At 41.2% G+C, this 16,681-nt stretch overlaps 1 protein-coding gene across 3 annotated transcripts in view; it reads left to right on the forward strand.

Annotated features, from left to right (window-relative positions):
• The window catches only part of APP (amyloid beta precursor protein), a 161,682-nt gene that overhangs the window by 16,328 nt on the left and 128,673 nt on the right, over nt 1–16,681 (forward strand). For all 3 annotated transcript variants that reach the window (XM_008924902.3, XM_018076935.2, XM_018076936.2), the window contains exon 2: nt 8,584–8,713. In XM_008924902.3, coding sequence (XP_008923150.1) covers nt 8,584–8,713 — 130 coding nt within the window. The remainder of the gene's footprint in view (nt 1–8,583; nt 8,714–16,681) is intronic.

Consider the following 16,681-nt stretch of genomic DNA (forward strand, 5'->3'; position numbering starts at 1 on the left):
TTTTGTTTGTTTGGTTTTTTTTGTTTTTGTTTTGTTTTGTTTTGTTTTTTTCTTCTCATGTTTGCTTTTTTAGAAGAATAGTAAGGACTGAAGATCCACATCAGCTGAGCCTTTACTGCCGTCCCTTGGATGCCTGTGCTGTAGCCAACACAATTATATTTAAGCACCCTCCTTGTGTGTTAGTTGTCTGATGCAGATCACTGGCACTTGGTATATTGATGTGATGGAGGAGCTGCTGCCAGGACAGCCCTTTGCCTCACTTCTCTCCCACAGCCTGCAGGAGAACCTGTAAAACCAGACCCAGGCTCTCTAGCTGCTTACACTGTCCCACCTTCCTTGATCTGGTGATACAGTGCCTCAGGCAACCCTGAAAGAGGGAAGTGGGTGGATGAAATCTGGTATCATGCCTAAAGGAAGAGATTTTTGTTATTGTTTTTAAACTACTTCTGGCTACATGTTTTTTCCCTCTTGGGAGGACAGCAGCACTTGTCCTTTGTACATATGTTATTTTGAGATAAAAATACTGTTAGCTTGACTGGGTATTATTCTTTCTCATGGCTCCAGTACTTAACCTTATTTGTGGAGAAATTTAATTAAAGAGTGCAAAAACATAAAAAAAAAAAAAAAACAACCAAAAAACCCTACCCCCTGAAAGCCAAAACTTTTTAAATGCTTCTGGTGATGCCGTAGAGTAACAGGCAGATGTAGTTTCATCTTGAAGCAGAGTGAATCGATGAACAGGTTTGTGGTGACATGACAAAGTAGACTCTCTGTGAATATGAAATTCTGCCTACGGAGCAGTAGAAGTGTTTTGTTGCACCTGTAAGTGCTTAGAGTGGACAGGGAAGCAGCTTAAAAGAGACTGTAAGTCCAACCCTGTTTACTCTGAGGTTTTACAGTATGAGAAGCTGGATATCCTCTGTAATTACATAAGAGAGGCTTTAGAGACCTGATGTGGTAAACAGAGTATTCCTGGCAGGGCCAAGTTTTTGGGTTGGTTTTCTTGCTGCACACAAGCATATTTATGCTATAAAATCAAGGACTCGAAAGGCAATGAGGAGAATGTGTTTGACCATGTAGCCTTATTTCCGCTTTTATAAGCTTCTGCCTTCCCTGAGTGCAGAGGAAAGTGCTCAGAGAAAGCCAGTGTGTGAGTGTTCAGGGTTGAGCAGGCTGCTTCACATCTGGCAGCTTTTCTGAATGCTTTAATTACAGGGTAAGTGGCAGTCTAGTGGGAAATTCCAGATAAAAGCATGTTAGGGACTTTTGACAGGAGAGATCGTGTATATATTAACCTTCAGGTGGGCAAACCAACCCAGCTGGTCACTGCACTAAAACCAGCTCATGTTTCTACCTCTCTCCATACCCAAAGTACTTGGGATACTATACCAAGATTTTGCATGTGCCCTGCTCACAGAGAAAAGCAGTGAGTGAATGTTCTTGTGACCATGGGTAAAACAGCAGCAACATCTTGATGTCTGCCCCCATCATTCCCCCCCCATCTGTGGATAATGCCTAGAAGGTTCATCATATCCCCCCTCTCTCTCTCACACACCCCTACACCCCCTGTATGTTTTGTTATGTTTCACTTTCCTTTGTATAGGATAGGATCAGTAAAGAAGGAAACTAGTTTGAGTGTTGAAAAGATTGCTGGCTTTGCGTGCTTGGAGATGAAAATGAACAAATTTAAAAGATGCTTAAGAGAAGAGGACAGAGCATTTGCCTCTTAACATGGAACTTAAGAGTCACTGGGTGGGCAGAGAGGTTTGAAACAGGAGCCAGCAGGATGCCAACATGGAACGGATTGGAGAGGCAAGAGTTGGGGTGAAAGGAGTGGAAATAGTGGGTGAGTTTTGTGGCATGAAGCTCTTGAACAGCGACTCTGTGTGTGACAGTGAAGCAACTGAGATGTTGGAAAGGATGTTTGGGCCCATTCGCCAGGTGGGCCCAAAGAAATAGTTGTAAGAGCAGTATGTGAAACTCCTAGATGGGGCTGAAGGTCGACTCAGGTAGTGAGACTGCAGCTATTAAAAATTGAGGGATGTTATGGATGGATGCTAGGGGATATGACTGAAGGTAAGAAGTAGTATGTCTCTGGAAACTTGTCCTGAGAATTTGGAATTAAAAGAAAAAATTCTCTGTCTAGTTTGGAAGACATTCAGCCTGGGATTACTTATTTATGCTAGGTAATTGCGTGGGGTTTTGATTTTAGGAATTGATTACTTCCATTTTGTTTTAAACTGCAGGGTTAAAAGGGTATATACATACACTCTTCCCAAATGGCAGCTGGAAATTAGTTCAAATACCTGAGATGTCATGCTGATTAACTTGCAACAGCAGACATCTGGGACTTGTGGTACCGGGGCAGAGCTGTTCCTTCTTGGTTGCCTTGCTGTTTCTCTTGTTGGCCCACGACAGAGAATTTGAAAGCTGCTCCAATGCAGCTAGTGCCGAGTTTGACTCTCCTTTTGTAATTCCCCCTGAGCAAGTGAAGGCATTGCTTGGGTCACAGAGAATGACAGGAAAAGCTGGGATGCCAGCTAGCCCTGTAGCTTCACTTCTGTGTGTAGAAGGGAGCCCAGGAGCGAGTAACTGAGCATCACAGGGCACAGCTGAAGCAGCAGAGGTGTGGCAGAGAAGGAAAGGTGTTCCTGCTGACCGTGGGAGCATGCTGGACAGAGGGATGATGGTTCCTGGGCAGGGGGCTGCCATAGGGAGAGCCATCGAGCTGTGTTAGGCAATGCTGACTGTGTAAATGCCAGAGGAAAACTGGAGGAGGCTAGGATGTGGTGTCTGGGAGATAGCCAGCGTGGCAATATGGAGTTCATCTCTTGTCAAGCACAACAGCTGTCTTGGACCTCTGGGGCTCTCTGGACTAGTAAAGTTGACCACATGTGGTGTTTTTCTGTTGGTGTGTTAAAATCTCTCTAAACTTTGCATGTCTTCTGTTCTCCCTCTTGCCTGATGATTCAGTGCAGGGGTTATGCCCGTGCCTCTAACAGCTCTTGAGTCCATGCAGGGGACTGCAGAGCTCACATACCACAGGTTTACTGGGCTTTATTTATGGTTATGGTGAGTGTTGCTTCACATGGTTAGCCTGCAGGTCTGATCAAGAGTTATGGCAAGAGCAGGTGCATGGAAGGCAAGGGTTAAAAATCATAACTTGAGCCAGCAGCTACTGGAGAAACAGGCAAAATAATTACATAAGCTGGTTGAAGCATGTGGCAACATAAAATGCAATAAGCATCCATAGTTCCATATGGTAAGTGTGTGCAATTTAACATTTGAGTTTTTTTCTTTACTTGTAAATAAGAGCATTCAAGGAAGGGTCTTTACACAAGAGTTTGTGATGCTCATGTTCTTTATCTGTGGAGGTTTTTTAGTTTGACATAATTTTTAGCCTTTAAGTTACACGACTTTGCAGCAGCAAGTTAAAAAACCTCAAACAACAAAACCAAACCAAGACAAAAAGAAACCCACAGAAAAACCCAACAAACAACCAGATGAAAATTTCCTGCTTCTTGAGTCCCAGTTCTGAGTTTAACTTAGTCAGTGAAGATTCAATGTTACCTTATACCAAGACCCACTGTAGTAATATAGAAAAGTTGTTGTAAAAACCAGTAATAAACTATTTTTACATTGAGACTTACAATACTTTTTTTTTGCATATAGCTGTCTGTTCTCCAGACACAGACTGCAGGGCTGAGAACAGGGCATTTCATTCAGGGTTGATGGTGCTTGTGTCACTGCTGTTCATGTGACACCACTCCTGCAGCTGATCTTGGACATCTGGGACTCTGCAGTGTCGCTGCTTCCGAAGGCACAGAGTGGAAAGGTTGCAGAGACACAGAAATCATTGTCATATCCTTCCTCTGCATGGACATGCCAAACATGTGGAAATGAGTGCAGCAGGTCTGCTTGTTCCTGCTCTTCAGTAACACATCAGTGCAAAATACTGGGAAGCATGTATATACTTTAGAAAGGAATAGAAATAGGTTTTGATCCAACTATAATTTGTTGATCTGGAACTGAGGGCTTGTTTTCATAGTTGAAGCATTGTTTAGCTGTCCTTCAGATGTGATTGCTACCAAAGGATGTTTTCCACAAGCAATTTTAAGACCACAGTCTTCCTAAACATTGGTTATTAAATGTGTATGTTCTTTTGTGCTTGTAGTAACTGTTTGCAGATTACTTCACTGAAGTGATAAAAAACCACTTCTTTGCTCATTTCAAACAGAGGTAAATGGTTACCTCTGTCACATCTGTGATTTTTGTTTACAATTTTAAAAAGCAAATTGTCTGATAATTGCTGTGAACAGTTCTCAGTATTTAAAGTAACGTTGATACTGTAAGTATAGTATATTTAAAGCACAAAATCACATGGTTCAGCTGGAAGTAAACTTGTCCACAGACTAACTTGTGTGGTTGTTTGTTGTTTTTCTTTTTTGGGGAAGGCTGTGGGAGGACAGCACAGGGGAAAGTCTGGATGTAATCAAACTCTATCCTAGTTTGAGTTATCTTCCCCTGTCAAAGTGTTCAAATGATCCAAGTTGCTAAAGATGCAACTGCTAAAACCACCCTCATTTTTGTTCTGACTATTTATAGCTGTAGCTTCTTAATTTATTTTATCTGTATGAATATTCCTGGGGGATGGGGGGGGGTTGTTCAACTTGCCAGAAGTTAACTGGAAGCATCACACAGCTGATACACATTTTAGTCCTAAATCCATCTGTAATCAGAGCTAGTAGTGGTAAACACAAGTATAAGTAAGATTATATGAAATTCTCAGAATCCTGACTGGCTTTTTAGATTATTGTTTCTGCAGTCGGTATATAAGGAGAGCTGGTAATGTCAGTGGAAGTAAATGAACTGTAACTCTTGATTGCCAGTTAAATTTTCTAGATTAAGTTGATCTCTGTTTCTTCTGTGGTTTCTTTTAAGATGTATTAAGGGAATTGCTCTACAGCAAGTTGTGATAATTTTGAAAGTTTGGATCTCCTGCAGCTTTCTAGCACTGCTCATGTGGACTCTCTAGAAGGAACACTGGCTCATTGGGGACGCTATAAATAAATATGAGGCTCATTTTTCTGTGCCACTAAGTAGGTCCCACTTCAATTCAGAGCAAATACCTTATGTAAGTCTAGTGAGGGGAACTTTCCTCAGCACATACACTGGCATTAACCTATTGATAATGAAATTCAAAGCCTGTTTTCTCTCGTGAAGGGTGAACGGAGCTTTGTGTGACCTGTCAGAGGAAATTAGGAGTTTAGTAACTGATGTAGAAGCAAAAGAAGAGGCCTCTTTGTGTTTCTTTGTCCCTGCGTACTTTTGACAAATACTGTTAACTGCTTAGAATTTGGTTCACTGTACTAACCACCAGTTAAAAAGGTGGTTTGGGGAAATAGTAAAAATAAAGGTAATAAATTATTTCCCTCTCTAATCTTATTGTTTCAGTGAGGCCCTACACTAATAGTGCACTCTTACTCATTAGAAATTCACCTCAGGAAAGCAACTGAGTGTGTCTTTGTTCTCATGGATCAAAATCCTACTTTCTGTCACTTTAAAGCTATGTGCATCTTCATGTGGATGAATAAATTGGTTTGATTTTTTTGTCTTAATTTTTTTCTGAAACATTCCAGTTCAACCACTGTGAAATGTTTTTAGTTGTCTTCATTTAAGGCATCTACTTCCTCTGTCAGTGACAAGTGACACTTCACCGTGAGGAATGTTACGATGTCCCCGATGAGAAGGTGTTGGTGTCACTGTGGTATATCAAGCACATGGCTTGTGACAGCACCCAGTGTTACGTAACTATGGGCTGTAATTACTGGAATGTGATGTTTGCAGAGGTACGAACCTGGAAGAGTGCAAGCATGGCAGTGCTAAAGGCAGTGTCCAGAGAAAATCAAATCTTTCTCTTGCAGTGTGTTTGTTAGCTCTTGAGGCAGCTCTGGTGCCTTGTGGTGTAATATTTACACAGCAGTCAAGGTGTGAAGTTTCCTGCTGTGTGACCTCCTAATCCATTTTGGCAGTGCTGTGACAGGAGTCAAGAGCATGAGCGTGTGCAGATATGTTTGGTGGAACTGAGGGGACCCAAGGGAAAAGATATAGAACTTGAGGAAGAAAGGGGAACTTTCCTTGAACCTTGCTGTTTAAGTTCAGAGTTCAGGATTTGAAGCCCTGATGGAGCAAGGGGGAGCTGCAAGTTCCTTTGGAGCCATTTTCAGCAAGCAGTGTGAAAATGGTGCTCTATTTGTAACGTGGAGGATGACCATCAGCCTCAGTCACAAAAAGAACAAAGCAAAGCTGCAATCTTCTGAGGGCAGGAAACTTTCCCTCTTTAACTCTTCAGTTTTACCCTGTGGTCTTTATTGAATTGTGCTGTATCTCGTGTGCTGGGTTAACATCCAAAGCTGCACCTTCAGCCTCCCCAATGCTTCAGCCATCGGCTGTAGTGAGCTGAAAGTGCTGTCAAAACTGGCAGAGATCTATCAGATGGCTTCTTTGAAGTGCTTGCACAAGGCAAGAAGTATCTGATTAAAAAATTCTATTTTGTAATAGAAGGCAGGGTTAACATTCAAACTGTGTAGCATTGTTTAAGCAGTGTTTCGTTCTGTAGTCATTTCCTTGGCATTGTTACTGTACCTGCACTTGTTTTGTGCATTAGGCTGTTAATATAGTTTGATTTTACAATTGTACTAGCCCCTTCCTGTCTCTTAATGAAAGTAAGAATTATATCCAATTATTTCCAATCATGCATTGATTACTTTCTGTTGTTCCCATGCATGTGGACCAGAGCATAATCATTCAAAGACTACTGATCTCATATGTGAGAAGGCTGTAGTGTTGTTTGTTAGTGTCTTTTAAAGTTTGAGACTTTTGCTCAAGCTGCAGTGAAATAACCTACTTGCTTCATTTTTTGCCAGAGTTAGATTTTAGCCTTTGTTCAGGGGAGTGCCTTCTCATCACAGAAAGTCTTGAATTTGGGCTCTCCTTGAAGACTTTTGCTCAGAATAAACTAGTCCGGTAGAGCCTCAGTAGTATCAACAATGATATTCTGCAGGTTTAGAAATACCTATTTCATGTTGTTACAAACATCCATCATATCTAGAAACTTTAATGACAATAAAACCTCCCTGGTACTTAATACAGGTTTTGCACACCTGCTGTGAGCTTGGTGGAGATCCATGATTCAGAAAAATCAGCAGGGCTGTTGAGGTTCTTACAGGGGTTTTTCAGGCACTGGTTTTGGACTCTCAGAATTCACCAATCTTAACCCAGCTCTCTCTGTTTTGGATTATGTCCCTTCTCTACAGGATGTTTTTGGAGCATCTGAAATTGCTTCAGACTTGTTCCTTGTTTTGCTTTTCCACTGGTAGGTATGAGTAGACACTAGTTTTCAGTGCACCTAAATCCTCAGATTTGGCACACTTGGAAATTGGTTAGGATTGCTAGACAAAAAGCAAAGGAAAACTATAACCTTCTTCTGAGTTTGATGTTAGGGCTGGTAGATAGCCAGTTTGAAAAATGAAAAGCAAGAGCCATGGGCTATGTCAGCAGCTGCTGTGGTGCAGTGAGTTGGGAGCATGGAGTGAAGCACCAGGGGCTGAGTGTCCATGCTGAGTGCACTTGGCAGGCTTTGCCTTGGCTGGCCCTGGCCTGCTGGTGTGGGCTAACCACTCATTTGGTGTGCTCCAGGAGCACATGTTCCTGTTAAGTGGTATCCATAAGGATGTGGTTTGTGTGCTCTGAAATTCCTTCCCAGTGTAGTGGGAGGTAATATGCTCCTGGTGGAATGAAATGTGAGTGTAGGAGGTGACTGGGAGGTGAGTCTGCACAGAAGTCAGTGACTAAGACCCATCCTCAGTGAGGGTGGTCATATAAGCCATTATTGACAGTAAAACTGGAAAAGGGGGATGGGATAAAGGGGTTAAGGGGGATAGGAAACCGAAGTTGTGGTTTGTCAATAAATTAGTCAACCAGTTTGTTGTGATGGCATGGTCATGGATGTAGAAGTGTATTGCAGTATTAAGGCAGATAGAATGTTGATCTCAGCAATTTAGAAATTGGTCATGTAAGCCTAAATAGGAATAACTCATTCAACAGACTGTTGATACTATGCAGGGGGAAAGAATTATGACGTTTGTTAAAGTGGTTGAGATAAACATAAAGGGATGCTATCAATTTTAGTTGAATGAAGATTATGCCCTGTACATATGGATTTTTGCAATAGCTGAGACATGGAGGAGAAGGTATTTAACCATGAAACACCTGTTTACCTGATCTTTAGCTTAGTCAAGCATAACTGGCCAAGTTATAATTTTGACAGCCAGCTGTTACCACCATAATTATTCTGAGCTGGCAGCCACGTGTTTTTACTGATGAACAGACACACCAGCTTTCCAGGTAAGTGCACATAGTCATACTGTGAAGTAAATACATCACACAGCAGAACAGAGAGAAGAGAGGAAAAATGAATACTGTGTTGGTGATATCCACGTTCCAAACACATGTGACAGTATTGCATGACCTAGAGTGGATATTTGTGATAACATTTGTCCTTTTTAATACTTTTAACTCCAGGTCTACCCTGAATTGCAAATCACCAATGTTGTTGAAGCCAACCAGCCAGTTACGATCCAGAACTGGTGCAAGAGGGGATGGAAGCAGTGCAATGGCCACCCACATATTGTGGTTCCCTACAGGTGTTTGGGTGAGTGACTCGGTTTCAGTCTGGTTTTCCTGCTCTCATTTTTTCAGTCTCTTCATGAAAAAGATAGAGAATCTACATAAATATCTTCAGAAACTTCAATATTATCATCTTTTCTGAGGTGGGTTTTGTCCAATTGTTCAGTCCTTTGAAACTGAATTAACTAGAGAGGAAATACTCCTGCTCTTCCCAGTGCTGTTTTCATGAGTGACTACAAAACAGTCTTCTGCTTACTCCGATTTTTGTCATTATCTGCCCTCTCCCTTCTTTTCTTTGTGTATAGACAAGCATATGTACACCCAGTTTACAGGTTTGTTTGCTTATAAGCTATCCATCTTTTCCCTAAGCACTACTTTTTTTCCCGCATTGTTTTTTTGATATCTAGTACTTGGTCTCTTATGTGAAAGGCAATGAGAATCTGTTTTTATTGAAAAAAAGCAAAAGCTAGATTATGAATCCCCCTATTTCTTTCTGTAATTTTATTTTTGTAGCAGTTACTTGGTACTCTCTCCTGTGTCCTTGGTGCTTTGAATCAATTAAAAGGGAGGTTTGGGCCTTCAGTTTTTTGTTAAACCTTACTTCTGTCAGCATCTGGAAAATGGAATCATATTAATTTGATGTTTTCATTAACATTCTGGGTGCAGCATTTTCTTGAGGCTATTCAGTGAGCTATTTAAATATGTTGCTTTACCACTGCGATTTGATTTGTGATAAGTGCTGGAATTCAGGGTTGGAACTTGCTTTTCTACTAATCCAGAGCAGCTAGAAGGCATGGAAAGCAACTCAGACCAGTTATTCCCTGAAAAAAATGATGAAAGAAATCCAGAAAATGCACAATGTTTCTAGAATTTTTGTTCATTTGTGAACGAAACACATGGCACGCTCCGTCTGATGCCCAGGCAGCGACTGTGTCATCTTAGCAAAGCTGGGCCTGCAGACTAACTAACAAAAATGTTACCAGTCTGGTAGAAGATGCCAAAACAGCAGGTGTACAAAATCTGTACCAAGTACCAGGGAAGTTTTATTGTCAGTAAAGTTTCTAGATATGATGGATGTTTGTATGGATACAAAATAGGTGTTTCTAACGCTGCAGAATATCATTGTTGATGCTACTGAGGCTCTGCAGGACTAGTTTATTCTGAGTAAAAGTCTTCAAGGAGAGCCCAAATTCAAGACTTTTTGTGATGAGAAGGACCTGCCTATATCAGTATGAATTCTGACTGTGAGAAGGAACCTGCTGGTTTTTGTGTGTTTTCCAGACTTCTGCATGAGTTGAGTTGGTCAGTTCCACCACATGTTTTAATGTTAAAAGGGACATGCTCTTCTACCCATTTTTTGCTGAGTGTTCTTTGGTTTTTCATAGTTAGGATAGAAACATGAGCTTGTAGTGTCAATAGATGTGTAGAGCCAGATAAGCAATTGTTAGAGGTAAGGCAGAACTGCAGTCTCACCTAGAGTCATCATGATATATTTGATCAGCTTCTATGCAAGTGCACTTACACTAATGAGAGATGTGGCGGAAGAACATCAGACTGGTGGAACTATAAAAGCTAATTTTTATTATTTATTGTCTTGTTATCATAAGCAAAACTCTGAATTAAGATCAGGGAACTGTTATGCTTAGGACTCTGTCTTTATGTAAATTTGGTCAGTGCCCTGGAGAACTTACAACCTAATTTAAGCTAAAAGACAATGTCATTGCAAGAGCAAATGAATATAAATTGGCCATGAATAAATTTAATCTGCAAATTATAAGGAAGTATCTGCAAGCATAAGGAGCTCCAACAGTCTTCTGGTAAAAGCCGTAAGAAGTCTAATCATGTAGAAGGAAGTTCATAAATTTATGAACAGGACTATATGCAGTTCCTTACAGGAGTGAGAAGCTGGACTTGGACTTTTAAGGTGTCTTTCTTGAGCTGCAGTTTTGAAAGAAAATTTATTGCAGGTTGTATGTCTGTTAGATAGCAAGGTAGGGTTTGGAGGCAAAAAATTTGGAATTTTAAACACTTCATGCTCATTAGCACTTAGCTCCTGTTTTCTATTTTTCAGTCCTTCCATATGTTATTTTTTATCTGATTTCATTGTAGTTGAAGTTTATGCAGTCATTTCTGCCAGTGTTTGTGTTTGTCATCCTTCTCCTATGCTGACATGCATCTTTTGACCCTGCTTAGAATAAATCTTAAATACTGATGTTTCCAAGGGTTTACTGGGGATAGGTGGCCACATAATTACTTCCTCTGGAGGAGAAATGGTGACTGTGGCCATTATCTGTTATTTCTCTGTCAACCAGCACTCTGCTTGTTGTGTGTGGTCAATGTTGTACTTTCTTACATGTGGTAAAAGTTCATTAGAGGAGGAGGATGGAGGAGTGGGTCATTTCCCCACACATGAGGCTGAGAGCACAACCGTTTGAGAGAAGTCATTCCCGCCCAAAAGTGTTATTTGGGTTTTTTTAACTGAGTATTCATTTAGTTTTTCTGTTGGACAATTCATTACTCTTTTAAATTACTTTGATTTTTTTTTCTGTAGTATAAAAGTTGTGGTCAAATACCTTGAATATTCTTGGTGCCTTATATGTCAAGGGGTAGACTGGAGGCAGGGAGTTGATTGAATTCAGTGTGTCAGTGTGTCATAGCTTTGGCAGACTATCACTTCTTATAATTTTATCCAGTATCATGTTGGCTTGTTGGGCTCTTTTTCATAGATAATCTTGTAACCTGAACTAACAGCTCAGTGTTATGAGGATACTGATTTTATAAATTATCACCGTGAGCAGTACTATGTCTGTCTTGAAATACTTTTTCCTAAATCTTATTTTTTTACAGAGCTGAGGAGTCCAGAGAGCTTTTTTATTTCTTTGTATCCTCCTAGGACTTCTTCAGTGTTAAAAGATAATTTATAAAAGTTGCATCTCGCCTGGCAGCTCTGCATGTGCCTCAGCTGTCCTTGGTATGGTAGCTGTGGGCAATTCCAGAAGTTGGGCATTGGCAGTGCCCATTCCTTGGTAATTTTAGTGCCAAATAGATAGACCCTTGCTGTAGACCACTGTTAAATCCATCTGGTAAGAATTAAGATGCCATAAGTACATTTGGCAGTGGGCAGCTTATTTCAGGGTTGAGCATTAATTTTACTTTGCTGTGAGGATCACCTCAAGTATCTTGAGTCAACTCAGTAGTTTCTTCCATCTTGACATTTATTTTTCACAGGGTTGAGAAGCAGTGAGTGACAGAAATCTGGCTGCTCTCAGGCCAGAGCATCTTCACTGTCCATTTGCATTGCAGTCGTCAGCCGAGGCTTTCTGAGACATGTGGAGAACATATCACTACAGCCCTTGGCTGCTCCAGGGGTTTTTCATCTTTGAGACTCGTGCAGGACAGCATTTGTTTGTAGCAGTACACTTTAGTAACATCCATGAGATTGACTAGGTTTCACAGCTTCATATTTTCTTAAGAGAATGCAACTAAACAATAAAAACCATAATTTAAATAAGGCAAAATGAAAGTCCCTTATTTGGGTCAGCCATATGTCTTTGTAGTGACCACAGAAATATGACCCCTAAAAATATTTCTATTTGAATCCAAAGAAGAAGAGCTTTTAATGAAATTTAAGCTATGATTTTTGTGCCTGTGTGCAGGACTTTGCAGTGTTCTTAAATCTGCAGGCTTTCAGAAAATATTCTTGTGCAATAAATCTGATTTACCAGTGTATTCATTGCATGCTCTCAAGGACATGGGATTACTGTACAGTTTTGGTTTGCTGAAGAGGGGAAACTTCTTGTGAAAAGAAAATTGTTGAGTAAATTTTAGTTACCTTTGGGAACACACTGAAGACATTTACCTTAAAACTGTCTTCCTGCTTTTAGAAAACATCTTCCAATGTGTCCTTATTATGGCTTTCAAGCTCTGTTAGCCACTTTGTGACAAAAATAAGAATCTTGGTGGCTATTTAGATCTCTTGAATGTGGTGTCAGTGCTGCCTACAGGGGAAAAACAGTGGGATTTGAGGATTAGTTGGGATTTTTTTACTAATACAAATCTTAAAGAGTTAATTTATGCTACTTGAGTGAGGGGTGTGCTACTGGACATAGAGCCATGGATGTGTCTGGGTGATCAGGTGAAGATGAGCAGCCATGGGATGTGCTGGTGAAAGGGTGGGCATCTGGAGCACTCCCTTCTCAGTGTCAGTGTTTGTGCTGCCATCCATCCTGACACCTGCAGCAGGCACATGGCATGTGCTTCTAAAACTAAACCCTCCAAAATGGTGACGGCAGACTCGCTGGGTGGCACAGCTGCAGGGTTGCATCAGACGGTGCCAAGAAGCCCAGGGTTTCTGCTTTGCCTTATGGAAACTGTTACTGGGGAAATAGGATCGCAGCACACCTGGCATGGAAATGTTGGTAGGAGCTCTGCCGCCAACAGCAGGAGGGCAGGATTTCTGCCTCTGTCAGGGCAGTGTGGGCAAAAAGCAGTTCTGGTTTGTGCTCTCTCCTCTCTTCACTGCGTGCCTGAGGAAAAGCAGCTGGTGCATTCGTGCAGTGTGGGCTGTGAAATGAGGTAATTCACTCCCTGTTCCTTGCTGGTGGTGGGAGCAGGCATCCTTGTCTCTGTGCCATGTCTCTTTGAATACCTTGGATAAATTTGTGGCCATGCTTTTCTGAATAGGTGACCTTTCTTTTTCTGCTGGTGAAATACACACCAGCAGAGCTGCTTATTGTGCACCACAGCCCTGGAGAGGGAGGAGAGGCTCAGTTATGTGAATGTTGGTGGATCAGTCGTGGCCATGGCAGGCAGAACATGGTGAGGTGGGGTAAAAGGGAAGTTACCAGGGCACTGGTTAACTGTGCTATGTAAAGTGCTTGCTCATGTGTGACTCTGCCTCATTATCCTGTTAATGTATGCTGCTAAGCACTGCACTCAGACAGTGTTTGAAGGATCCAGATGTATTGGAATCTCATTATGTATATAGCCTCTGTCAATCCAAATGTGATTACTTGCAGTCATTTGTTCATAAACAAGCGAATTAGGTTATATGACAAGTATGTTTTGCTGTTTGGTTATGAAGTGAAAAGCTGGCTTCTGTTTCTGGTTTTAACAAAAACATCTTTGAAAATACTTATTAACTTGTCATGCTTTATTATTTTAACAGCTTGTGAAGTTATCCACTTGTTGATGTCAGAAGAAGAGGCATGCTCAAGTTTTGATATGCGTGCCTAGCCAATTAAAGTAAAGAAAACACCAAGGTTATGCCTGGAACGAATCGTTTAAATAGAGATATATGTCATTGACAGTTCTTCTGGTCTTTCTAGTAGCTTACTTGCAATTTTAACAGTGGAATTTTTTCACACAAGCATGTGAAGTGCCTGTTTACTTCTGCTACATGGCAGAACTTGATATTTTTCCTCCCCTAAGCACACTGTAGTGCACCTATTTCTAATTGCAGTGGCAGAGCTTCTCTTCTGGATACTTTGGAAGTACTTTCCACTGGTTTTTCCATGCAGTGCCTAATCAACAGGATGATATTAAACAATTGTCCTAGAGTTTTCCTGTCCCCATTAGTTTAGCTATCCGCCTCCAGCTTGCCTCAGTCTCTGCTCAACCATGTGAGTGATGCAGACAAGCCTCACACCACACTCTGCCTAAAATAAAAAAATTCTCTTAGTTTCAGCCTACACAACTACATCATGTCTAGTTTTTCTGACAGTGCTAGCTGACAGGAAGGAGAGGATCTCCAAAAATACTGACAGTCTGAATTGCTTAGTGGGGAGTCCATAGGTATTAGAGCAATCCTAGGCACAGTGGAAGGTGTAACTGCTCACTGAGGGAAATACTTCATCTCTGTCTTTGCTCCCTCATAGAATTCCTGCCTACTAGTGGTATTTTTGGTAGAGTGCTGACAGGTGGGTGAGAAGGCCCTGCCTGATGAGATGAGGAAACTAGGCACGTTTTTTTGGTGAAACTGCAAGCGTTGCAGGGAAAATGAGGTGTCCTACCTAACACACTGGCGTCTTCCCACTGCAGCAGGGCCTTGGTATGTGCTCCCAAACTGGGTCCCTGCCCAGGTCTAGAACTGTGCTTGGCTGCACGTTGACAGCAACTTGGTGTTGTGCTGGCAGTGTTCTCTTCTGTTGCTGTGTCCTCACAGCTAAACTCGTTGCCACAAGCTTTTAGGGCCTCAGTTCTTACAATGTGTTTTTAAATGTGCTTCTGTGCAGTGGTGTAATTAAGAGCATACCCTGACATGCTTCAGTGAATAGAAATGGTTTTCTGTTATACCTGAACTCTTCTGGCCTGGATTTTATGTTCAGCTTCAGTAATAGAGGAGAAAGAACTGTTAAGCATCATTGGGTTACTGATCATTCATACAAACAATAACAAGTGTATATTTTTATTATAATTCTAAGTAGCTCTATCGCCTCATGGTTTATAACTGTGTCTTTTCAAGTATTTTTCTTCTCAGAGCAGAACTGTATAAATGACTAAAGTGGCCTTTGGCATGTTTCAGGGAACAAAATATCAACTGGAGGAAAAGGGAGTGGGCAGAGAAATCCTGAATGAGATTGCCTACCAGTAGCACAAAAGCTTGCTCAGGCAGTCACAGCTCTGTTTCTGGAGGCTTCCACCTCCTCACTTGAGCCAAACATCAGTTCAGCTGTTGGTTTAGCCAAATCCTAGCTGGAGGCGTAAGAAAGCCTGACGTGAAGAGATAAAGCAAAATTAGCATTCTCCCAATGACCGGAATGTACCTTTATGGATGACTAAGAGTAAATACAAAATGTCTTATTTTTGTATAACAAGACCAGAAGAAGAAAGAAATCTGAACTTGTGTATTTCTGTGCATTCTTAAGGTGTACATATGTTTTACTTGTTTGATGAGTAAGGTTTTAGTAAGAAAAGAATTTGTGGAACAGAAACAACACAAAAACTTTACGAGATCCTGAACATCACAGCTCTGCAGATCTACTCCTAAAGCAGTAAAAAAAATTCTTATAGGTAAGCATTGAAAATGATGTGTTTATTTGTCTCTTTACAATGAACAAAGGAAACCAGAACAGCTAGTGTCCACACTTCAGGAAAAGATCACAGGACATGGTCACTGGCATGTGAAAGTTGTCTTCATAACTATTTGCTAAAGACAGCATGGTAGCAATTACTGTTGTTGCTGTTGTTAGTTGCTTGTTTATTTGTTTGAATGTTTAGGAGCTTAAAAAAGATAAATCAGTTTCCTGCTTGAATGATCGATGTTAGTTGGACTGAGTTTTCTGTCACTTGTAACTCTGCCATGCTGAGGTATCAGGGATTAAAAGCAGCACGTTCCTGCTTTTTCTGCAGTACTTTATATAAAAAGAGTTAACCACAAAAAGTAGTGCTGAAAGAGTATTAATAAGGTTAAAAAGAACTCAAAAATTAGAAAAGGGGAAAGCTAAGGTGCCCCCAATCACCCAAGGGTCTAGTTTGACCCTTCCTGTGCAGGGGGTACCAGGGAAGCTGGTTGTGGGGTGGCCCTGTCTGCCTGCCCTGCCCCTCTGTGGGCACTTGAACGAGCTATTCCGTGTTTCCTGCTGACCTCCTGGCCTGGCCTCTCCCACACCTGAGTTACTGCTCACCACACAGATCCTGCCTGAAGACAAACCTGATTTTCCTCTGAGAACTTTCTCTGCCTTTACCCAAACACTTTGGAGATCGTAGGTTTCGTTTCATAAAGATCATTAGGAAGAGGAGTGTCATCCCAAATTTCTAATTGGAAGGCTGGAGAAAAGCTGGAGAGAAGCTTCAAAACCAAGAGTGTCTGTTGATAGTTGGGCTCCAAATTGTAAAGTACTTGAAATAGCCTTTATGTGTATGTGTGAAGCTGCTGCATAAATTTCAAGGCTTATTCATTGTGTACATCCAGTTTTTGGAACAGACAGACCAGGAACTTTTCATCTGAGCATCTTTGTAGTACCACAGAGCTGATTGATCCTTTTTTTTTTTT

The sequence above is a fragment of the Manacus vitellinus genome, unplaced genomic scaffold (assembly GCF_001715985.3).
Source record: "Manacus vitellinus isolate BGI_N305 unplaced genomic scaffold, ASM171598v3 scaffold_34_pilon, whole genome shotgun sequence".
NCBI classification, from domain to species: domain Eukaryota; kingdom Metazoa; phylum Chordata; class Aves; order Passeriformes; family Pipridae; genus Manacus; species Manacus vitellinus.